The 10956-nt window shown below is 37.1% G+C and overlaps 1 protein-coding gene across 5 annotated transcripts; it reads left to right on the top strand.

Annotated features, from left to right (window-relative positions):
* The first annotated feature begins 689 nt into the window (after window positions 1-689).
* Window positions 690-8711, top strand: LOC116208458. Of its 5 annotated transcripts, none has more exons than XM_031541925.1 (10): window positions 690-908; window positions 1192-1271; window positions 2080-2196; window positions 2608-2677; window positions 2815-3059; window positions 3555-3671; window positions 4072-4123; window positions 4860-4909; window positions 4991-5349; window positions 8357-8711. In XM_031541925.1, exons 3-9 carry the CDS (start codon window positions 2104-2106, stop codon window positions 5333-5335), a joined length of 972 nt encoding a protein of 323 aa, XP_031397785.1. In that variant the 5' UTR covers window positions 690-908; window positions 1192-1271; window positions 2080-2103; the 3' UTR covers window positions 5336-5349; window positions 8357-8711. The 5 variants fall into 5 exon arrangements, with proteins under 5 accessions (XP_031397785.1, XP_031397784.1, XP_031397783.1 ...); XM_031541924.1 differs by lacking the exon at window positions 8357-8711 and adding an exon at window positions 6251-6801; XM_031541923.1 differs by lacking the exon at window positions 8357-8711 and adding an exon at window positions 6361-6785 and having other exon boundaries at window positions 691-1000.
* Window positions 8712-10956: the final 2245 nt, after the last annotated feature.

The following is a 10956-nucleotide window of genomic DNA, read 5'->3' on the forward strand; positions in this document are numbered from 1 at the left end:
TCCTACGACCATCTCGAAGACTATTAAGCCCTATTAGGATCTGTCGGTTCGGTTTGACCCGATCCCCAACTGTCATGAGCCCTCATCACATTAATTTGGATTTTGGTCTTTCAAACCTACGGTGAGCGGGAAAGGAATATTGGCCAAACGCGAATCGATCAATATCTTGTTGATGTAATTTGTATTTAATCAAGAGTACATTGTAAGATATACATTTGTATATTCATTCATGTAATGATTCATGTCGGCAAGTGTGAGGTCTGAAAGTTGAAATCAGTCAAATCGACTCATGAGTCCTTAAGACGAGTAGGACCACGCAAGTCACAAGCCCAGTCCATGCAGTGAACTGGCCGTCATGGTTTGATTAGCCAAGATGCGATGATGGTAGATCGGTCTCCTGACACGAAGATCTGCTCCTCTATCGGGCTCCTAACCTGAATCAATTGTTTTTTTGAATTTACAGTGTCAAATCAAGTAAGACGAGTGCAACATAATTCACATTCCCAAGTCGCTCTGACAAGACGAAATTTGAATCCGTACACAAGTAAAAAAATAGAACCCGTCAAATCCGATTCTGGCTCCAATTCCGACGTGCAAAGTATCCAGAACGGGGTTCAGAACTAGTTGGTTTTTATTAAATTATAATTATAATATTATATTATATTATAAATAAAGTTTCTCAAATTATATTAGTAAAAAATTTGAAAACCCTAATTAGAGCCTCCTCTCTTGCTCTGATCTCTCTCCACCGCCGTATCGCATCTCTATTCTCCGATATCTTCCAGATCGACGACTGCTGGTCTTTTTTTTCTCCCAGTGCTACAGGCTACGGCGAGCTGTTGTTGCTCCTGCTCGACGCCATCGCGAGCTGCTGCTGCTCCTGGTTCAAAAGGAGCCACCGCGACGTGGTTACTTGCTGTTCCCCAACACCGACCTTTCTTCTCGATTTGCTGTTTGGGGATCTGATTTTTCTGCTCCTCTGGATTTGATTCATGTTGCTGTGAATAATCAATTTATACGTTTATTCACTTTTTCTTTTTTGTATTAAGGATGTTCCAAGAATGGTGTTTCTCTGATTTCAATTCCTTTGGACTGATTTTCAATCTCTTGATTCCAAGTCATTGAATTCAGAATCTTGGCTCATCGTTGCTCATTGACCTGATTTGAGTTCTTGGCTTGTTATTAATTTAGGCTTGGCATGAACAGAGAATACCCGGAACCGGTGATATAATACAAATTCCGACTAGGTTCTGATTTTAAGTCTAAGTAAGGTAAGTTGAAAGATGAGTTGGTCTCTGTAGTATGTGTCTTGTTACCATTATGCTTGGGTATCCTTCTTTAGAGGGCTTAGAGGGTTATGAAGAGCTACCATGAGGAAGCTTTTTGGAGGGGATTGAAGAGCAAGGTTTATGTTTTGGTTGTGGAGTTAAAAATTCTTCACTTTACTTTTTTAACACAATCATTATGTTTTTATCATTTTTTAATGTAAAAATAAATTTTTTATTTATTTTTATTTTAATTACCATTTAATTTAATTTTTTAATATTAAATTTTTTTAATTATTTATTATTTTTTTAACAATTCAACGGCATAATCATTATTTTTTATCTTTTTTTTTAATTTAATTATTACAACTCCATTTAAATATATAAAAATATTGGAGTGGAGATAAACTCCACTTCATTACCAAATGCTATGTAAAAACATTCCGAGGGGTTTAGTAGGCTTTTGTGGTTTATTATGTATTGTTTGGGGGTACAACTGTCCAAATATCTCTTAATTAAGAGAGATCCTAGCCCTTCTAAATCTAGATGGCTTGGAAAAATTGAGCTTGGTTCTAGGTTTGGAATTATTCCAAATTTAATATAAACTTTTGTTAAACAAGGAACAATAACCTCTCCGACCCCGTCTAGACTTCCTCCCAGCCACTCAATCCAAATTGAGTGTAAAATGTGGTACGAAGTGTTAGAAAAATTTCTCTGGTATTTGGTGTGGTAGGATTTTGTTGCTTGATTGTACAAATTTATGTTACTATCTTCAAAGTGGACTTTCTCTAAATTCTCTATGCATGCATTTCAGGGATAAAGCATCTTATCCCCAATTATGGTTGAGCATGACCTGCCAGTTCAAGTCGGCCAGCTAGCGGAGTCGAAATCTTTTATTCACGGCTTTCGTGGTGCTTGGTTCCGTTGCAAGGTTTGGAGAAACAATTCTCAACGGGTTATCATAAAACGGGCTTTGTTTGCTTTTCAAATAATAATTTTATTTAACTCGAATCTATTCTTTTATAAATTTAACAATATAATCATTACTGTTTTGTCTTTGTCTGTCATTTAATAATAATTTCTCATTCATATTTTTTATAATTAATTTTTTAATAATAAATTTTTCAGCTACTTTCACATCTATATATACATACATACATATATATACTCTCACACATCAATATATTTATCAACACTTGTAATTATTGCACAAAATTAAGTTGAATCGGATCACTTATTCAACTCAAAAACCAAACGCTTTGTTATGCATTTTTGCTTGCTAGTCTCTTTTCTTGTTGGGAAACAGCTTATGAGATACAAAACTGTTGTTCTTGTCTGTCAGGTACATAAGATTACAAGAAGGAATGGCGACCCATATGTGCATTCGAAATATTATGATTTTCCAGATGAAAGTAAGCTCAACCCATGCATCATCTTCCTTTACTACATGAATTACCTTCCATGAAACCTTCAAACTTCAATTGCATTCAGTCTTACTTCTTATAGGACTTGTATTGCTAATATATGAGTCAAACACTTGATCCTGTAGAAATTTTGTCGACGAAATTGTACCAAACTATTCCGTCAGTTAAACCAAAAAAACAGCAATTGATGGTGCGCCCGCGCTTCCCCCCTGTATATCGCAAGAGCGAGAAGATCAATATTGATAACATCTCTGAAGTGACGATTATTGCTGAAGATGAGTGGAAGGAGGGAGACTTGGTTGACTGGTGGAAAGATAACTGCTATTGGTCTGGACGTGTGACTAAAATACTGGACAATGAGAAGGTTCAGGTACTTATTTTCCTGCCTTGGGGATATATTATCCTGTAAAATACAATTAGGCTATGAGGGATAAGAAATTAATCTTTGGGGTTCAGTATGAGCCTGCGACTGTATTATATTATCGATGGGGGGAGTGGAGGGTCTGGTTGCTTTCTTCCTATGTTGAGTTGTGAAGTTGCGAAATGGTGTAATAATTATGGCGATCTACATATACATGTTCATATATCAGTGTTCTGAATGTTGGACGCTTCTTGATGTTGAGAGTACATACTGGAATTTCCCCAGCCTGATGCCAACAGCTCCACCTGCTTTTTTCTCTGATTGAGATTCTTAATGACTTTCGTATTTAGTAGATTTACATTGTTAAAATATGTTTCTGTTGTGACGATACTTTATAGCTTTTGTTAAGGATATAGTTGGTTTCTTCATGTACTGGTTACGCACTCTTAATTGAGAGGAAGCCCTTTTTTGTTCTTATCTCATTTAGTTTTAATCCTTGGCTAGATAGAGTTACCCCCTCCTCCAGAAGGTGAAGGAGACACATGGGATGCATACTCAAAGGATCTGCGCCCTTCTCTAGAATGGTCTCCAGAAACTGGTTGGACCTTGCCAACCATAAAGGTGGACCCATACTCTTGCATTTCCCATTCTGTGTTCAATTGTGCAGTTTGATCCCACAACTTGTTATTATACCAGGAAGATGTTTTATTATCATTCTGATAATTTCTTTTTGCTTTTGCTTTTTTTCCCTGCACTGGAAAGATCTTGCTCGCTCTACAACTTGATGTTAGGACAAGGGCTTATGGGTGTACATGCTGAATCAAGGAATTATTCAGTTATGAATTATGTGAAATTAAGTGGAATAAGCATTGTAATGGTCATTACATTAGATTTTATGCTTTTGATTGAATATATTGTTCCTCATCATTTCGCAATCTGATGATCCTCTAATTTTCATTCTGAGGTTCCGGTCTCTTCTATTTTTCTCACAAATTAAACTGCTAGTGTTTGGTGGTTGCAGGTTGGTGAACATAATCGCCATTTTGCTCAGCTGATCAAGCCTGTTAATGAAGGTATAGAGTGACAATATGTACCTAATTATTATCCAGAGCATCATATTATGCCACCTGTATGCGAATATTGGCTGTTTTATTTTCTACTGCTAAAACCAATAGTCATGCTTGGATCAATTTCACTGCACCAGCCATCCCGGTTCATTGTGACCAACAACACTAGCAGCTGGTGTGACATGCTGGAATTGACCTGGCCTGGTCTATTCAGTTTGTCCCAGATGGCTGCTGATGATATCTGCAGCTTGAGAGCTTGGAGGTAGCTGCTGCTGGTGGCAGCAGTGGCCTTGGGTTGGCTTTTGTAGTCCAGGGCAATTTCAGAAAAACAAATAGAACTGAGAGTTGTACATCATTTTATGGCTATATAAACTGATTTTCCTGCTTGAGAGATATTGATCTTCATTAAACAAAGGGTTTTCTGCTACCAAACGATGGAAGTTTGGAAATGACTTTCCTGGAAAATAAAGTCCACTAAAGAAAAGGGAGCCTGAATGCAATATTGTCTTTACTTGTCCCGAGCTAAAGTCGGGTTGTTTGTCTGTGGAGAAGAGTCTTTGTAGAGTTCATCTTTCACAAGATGGACTAATACCACAATTGACATTGGGAGAATGATATTGTGTTACTTTGATTTTTTGATAAGAAATACAGTTAACAAGGATGGTGTGGAACAGGTGTCGGGTGGTTGGCTATTGCTGTAACTTAGGTGGATTTCCAACTAAAAATTCGCACGCTTTTGCAGGCAAACCTGTTCATCTCCGTGCTGCACATGAAGTTCAGAAGAACACTAAGGTGGGTGGAGCCTCAAGTGCTTTATTTTCTTCCCAGACTTGATCAAGGAGCTCATCATCATCGTTGGAGTTAATATTACAGCTAGCAGCCGAAGGTCCTTGGAGCACTACTAACTCAAGAGGAACTCTCGAACCTTCTGGTTCAGGGGTTCAAAAGACCCGTTCCTCTGACACCGTTTCTGGCTTTGATATCCAAGAAGGCAAGGAGAAAGAAGCTGCAGCAGCATTGGAAGAATTGAAAAGTGAGAGCACAATACGCTTAAATTCGATGTTCTCCAACACAATAGAAGATGCCGTATTGGACTTGGAGACTCTCGCTACCTGTGTCAGAATGTTTCAGGATATCCTTGACTCTGGAGTGCTTCCTGAGACTGGTCAATTCTCATTGAAGATTCCAAAAAGACGTGCACCATCTATGCCAAAGTGAGCCCTTTGGATAAGGTAATGATGCATGACTTTGCCACTCCACGCTTTACAAATCTTATAAGATGATCCTCATGGAAAAGCTTGTCCCTTTTATTTTTGCCTTTTTATGGGATCTGAATTTCTTCTTATTGAAATCTGCGATGAGATCAGAGTGCCAACTGATGATTATGTGATTTTGGATAGTCCCATCATTGGGTAGCTTCTTCTAGCAATTTCTCCTAATACTTCGGAGGTCCAAAATTCCAGTTCCCTCCACCTCTTCAGTGTTAGTTGCCAAATATAATGATCATGTGCAGAACAATGCCGTCTTTCTTGAATCTCTTGCTGAAGTTTTGAAAACTTTTTTTTTTTTTTAAATTGTTATAGGCAATGAGTTGAATTTTGTGCTTGGACAGAAAATTTATCTCTTCATATAACAGGTAGATCTTTTTGGTCTTTGTTCTAGGTAGCCAATTGACTAAGGTTTGGTTTTGAGCTAATCACCTAGGATGGGCTCTTGATGTCTAAGCTTTGAAAGGACTCTTGATGTATGAACATGTGTAAGTAATGGAAGAATCACGTAAAAGATTTTCTTTTTTTTAAAGATATATTACTTTCCCTCAAAAATGAATCTGAGTAGTTGACTGCTGTTGTCACCAGACATTCATTCTGCTCTACGTGTTTGTATTGAGCAAATGTTTATGTTTATGAAGGTGCCAATATCTTTGTTTGTGTCTTCATCGAATGGATGGTAGGTTTCTAATGATCTCGAGAATCCCTTATTTGTTCATCCTTGACCGAACTGTTATCCTGAACTTTTATAGCGCTGCTGATTTTCTGCCCATTTTCTCAACTTGAGATCAATGGATTCATTTTGTCATCGTTTCTTTGTTATATATTTTCTCAACTTGAAGCCTTCTTATCTTGTACACCACAGGGTTTTCAAAGTTCGTGGTTATCTAGCCGCCAACATTGATTTTATGATTTGGTGTTTATGGTCAATGCGTCTTTGTCCCAAATTTCATCACTGTATTCTCTTCACTGCAGATGCTATCCTTGACCTGTAATGCCGATATGGACCAAAATAGGTCCTGTAGTTACTGATTTTCTCTTTGCAACACATTCGATGCACAGTTGGTGAGCTTTACCAGCCTTTTATGCTTAACTGTCAGGTATCGCATTATCAATCTTTTTGTGGTCAACGGTGGCGTGTATTATGTTGTTTTCGTAGGTTTATATGTGAATTTGGCTGGGTTTTTTGTTTGATTATAAGCAATTGTGAAGGATCTGTATAACAGAAACTGACATACTACGAAAGAACTATCAGCCGGGCTCTGTTTTTGTATCGCCGCCCTGCCAGAAGAGCTTTTGTACTATGTAGTTACGTTGTAGCCAGTGAAAGATGCAAAGTTGTCAGCCTTGTGTTTTGACTGCTGAAACAAACTGTCTCAATAAATGTATGTGTTACACTTTGCTTGGTGTAGAGTGTAATGACGCTTGGTTTAGAAAAAGCACTACGTTCGATTGAAAAAGAACGTTAGTGTTACTTGAATAGGGCATGTAAGGCTGAGGAAGGTGTTGACAGGGTTCTGGCTCATTTTCGCTTACAGGATGATTGCATGCAGATTGCCCCTTTTTTCAAGGTAAAATGGCTCATGGTTTGTCCGTTTTGTCAAATCTATCCCATGCTTTTTTTTTGGTCAAATCTATCACATGGTTTACTTTTTGCATCAAATCTATCCCGGCGTTATCTTTTCCGTCAACATCTAACGGTCGTGCTGACGTGGCGCCTACGTGGCAAGTGTGGCCCACTATCTCTCCATGTGCCACGTCAGCACGGCCGTTAGATGTTGACGGAAAAGATAACGCCGGGATAGATTTGATGTAAAAAGTAAATCATGTGATAGATTTGACAAAAAAAAGCATGGGATAGATTTGACAAAACGGACAAATCATGGGCCATTTTAGATAAATACCCCTTTTTCAATGGGCAATTCCATTTAATTGTGAAGAATTTTGAGATTGAGAAGAAGTGTCATTTGATTGGGAAAAATGGCATTGGATTAAGACTTATCTTACCAAAAGATTAGAAATAAATATTTGAGAAAGAGGTCGATAATATTATGTCATTGTTTGAGGAGCATAAAGTTGTATGGAGAAAGTCTGGGTGTTCATAATGTCAGATGGTTGGATTTATAAGAAGAGGTGGTCCATATGCAATTTCTTAGTGAATAGACTCAAGGGAACAATTCTTTTGACTTTGATTGACGCATTAAACATCTCCAAGACTGTAGAAAAAAGTATTTGAGATAATAAATGATATAGTGAAGCAAGTTGGGGAAGAGAATGTAGTTTAAATTGTCGTGGATAATGCTGCCAATTATAAGGCGGCAGGTAAGATGTTAATGGAGAAAAGAAAAAAGTTATTTTGGACTCCTTGTGCAGCTCTTTGCATAGATCTTATGTTGGAGGATTTTGATAAGAAGATTAAGGTATATGAACTGACAATAATAAAGGGTAGGAAGATTGCAATTTTCATTTACTCAAGAACACTTTGTAAGATTAATTTTAAATATATTAATAATATATTATACAATGGAATAAATTGATATTCAGACATTGTCTTGATAATGTCAATGATTTTTACAGATGATAGACTTGTAAAATAAATAAGATCGAGATCATTTTCTAGCTCTTAATCTCTCTATATGGGACGTCTAGATGGAGACACGTATCCTTTTTAAATAGGTGGAGCGAGGATTCCTCATAATATTATTTCCTTATATATTATCTCATCAAAATGATATTCTTTACAATCCACAAGATATGGAATATTTCACTCAAATTACACCCTTACAGTTATGGCCCAAGTTAACCTTAGATCTTCCTATCCTTTATCGGTAAACCTTTAGTCATTAGATCCGCAATCATAGTATTAGTACTGTTGTATTCAATATCACCGCGTTTTTTTTTATATATTTCCTCACACTGAGGTACTTGATATCGATATACTTACTTTTGCTACTATTTTTGTTATTCTTAGGGAAGAACACTGCAGCTGTGTTATCACAATAGATCTGGATTGGTTTCTGTATGGTATCAACAACTTGAAGACCACTTATGAAGTTCTTCAACCATAGTGTCTGTGTTGTGACTTCATAGCACGCAATAAACTTTGCCTTCATAGTAAATGTAGCTACCATAGACTGCTTGATACTCATTCAGGAAATGGCTCCTCCAGCAAGGAGAAACACATTCTGAACTAGATTTTATGGAATTTACGCATTCGGCAAAGTCAGCATCTAAATAACCATCCTCAAATGGTTGGTATGCCTGTAAGTCAACCGGTAGTCCTTGGTTTCCTAAACCAATGTTGGATCCCCGAGTTACTCTGGTAATGTCCTAGCAATCCAAATGCCAAATATATGTTAGGTCTTGTGCAGATCTGAGCATACATTAAACTCCAAATTACGAATGCATATAGGATGTTCTTCATATGCTCAAGTTCAAACTCATCCTTACGTGACTGGTCATTATTAAATTTATCTCCTTTAACTACAGTGGCTCGAGAGGGTCGACAGTTTTTCATATCAAATCTCTGCAAAATCTTTTCCATGTAAGCTTTCTAAGGCAGTCATAAAGTCCTTTTTTTCCAGTCTTTGTGAATCACTGTGCCAATGACATAAGAGGCTTCACTCATATTTTTCATTTCAAAATTAGTAGAGAGAAACTGCTTAGTCTCTTTCAACAGACTCAAATCACTGCTTGTAAGGAGTATGTCATCTACATATAGGACTAAGAAAATAAACTTACTCCCACTGACTTTCAGGTATGTACATTGATGTGAAACTTTAGATACCATTGGCGGGATGCTTGTTTTAGTCCATAAATAGATTTTTTTAACTTGCACACTTTACTATTATCATCAATAAATCCTTCATAATGCTTCATGTACACCTCCTCATCAAGATCCTCATTAAGAAAAGTTGTTTTCATATCCATCTGTTTTAACTCTTAGTCCATATGAGTTACTAACGCCATAATTATTATGAGTGAGTCCTTCTTAAAAATCGGAGAGAAAGTCTTATGGTAGTCTCTACCTTCCTTTTGAGTAAAACCCTTGGTAACAAGTTTAGCCTTATATCGTTCAACACTATCAAAAACATCTCTTTTGTTTCATACACCCATTTGCAACCAATCATTACCGCCCCTTCTAGTAATTCGACAAGATCCCAGACTACATTATTAGCCATAGAATCTAACTCATCTTTTATGGCGTCTAACCAAAGTGAGGAGTTATCCTCACTCATGGCCTGTTAAAATGTTGTGGGGTCTTCCTTAGGTCCAACATCAAAGTCGGACTCAACAAGGTATATAAGATAGTCATCAGAAATAGCAAGTCTTATAGTTCTTGAGGATCTCCTTAAATCAACTTGTTCGGTGTCCTGAATAGAACTAGTTGGCTCTTCTCATTGAACCATAACTTTAGTAGGAGCAGTTTGTTCTTGATTTGGTTACGCTCTATGATCGACCGATTGATTATGCCTTGATGTAACCAAAGGTATTGTACGTACCGAAATACCTTCTCGAGCTTCCTCAAACTCAATAGTTCAAGTATCATTACTTCCACTAGGTTCAACATCCTCAAGAAACCTTGCACTATTTGATTCGACAATTCAGGGACTGTGTGAAGGGTAATAGAACCTTAAACCCTTCGAGTTTATGGAGTAGCCAATGAAAATACCGCTAATGGTTATTGTGTCCAATTTCTTTATATAAGAATTATACACCCTTACTTCAGCAGGACAACCCTATACGTGTAAATGATTCAGACTAGATTTCCAACAACACTAGATCTCAAAAGGTGTTTTAGGCACTACCTTGGTAGGAAACCTGTGCAATACATACACAGCGATTTTCAAGACTTCACTCCATAATGACAGTGGCAACTCGGAATGAGTAATTATGTTCCTTACCATATCCATAAGCGTTTTATTCCTCCTTTTAGCAACACGATTTTGTTGTGGTGTGCCATGCATTGTGTAGTGAGAAACTATACCTTCACTTTCGAGAAATTTCGCAAATGGATCATTCATTTGTCAATTCTCTGTGTACCACCTATAGTACTCCCCACCCCTATCAAATCTAGCGATCATGATTTTCTTGTCCTTATGTTTCTCTACTTCTGCCTTAAATGATTTGAAAGTATCAAAAGCTTCCGTCGTTTCATTTAAAATATAGAGATACATATATCTGGAACGGTCATAAATGAATGAGATAAGATATCTTTGACCATTAAAACGAGGGGTAAGAAATGGACACAGATATATGTATGTATGATTTCGAGAAGCTCAGAACTCCTTCGAGAACCCTTGGATGTCTTGTTTGTATGCTTTCCCTTTATGCAATCCACACAAGTCTTAAAGTCGGTATCGTTCGAAGTTTTTAGGACTCATTCCTTTACCTATCTCTTAATCCTCTCTAAAGAGATATGTCATAATCTCTTATGCCAAAGTAGAGAAGATTTTTCATCCACAAGATTTCTCTTAATACCAGCAGTCGCATGTAAGCATAAATAATTCTACTCAAAGTCGTCATTTAAATCAACTTTAAAGAGAATATCAATCATGGTGTCACTACCAA

This window comes from Punica granatum, chromosome 5 (genome assembly GCF_007655135.1).
Source record: "Punica granatum isolate Tunisia-2019 chromosome 5, ASM765513v2, whole genome shotgun sequence".
NCBI lineage: Eukaryota > Viridiplantae > Streptophyta > Magnoliopsida > Myrtales > Lythraceae > Punica > Punica granatum.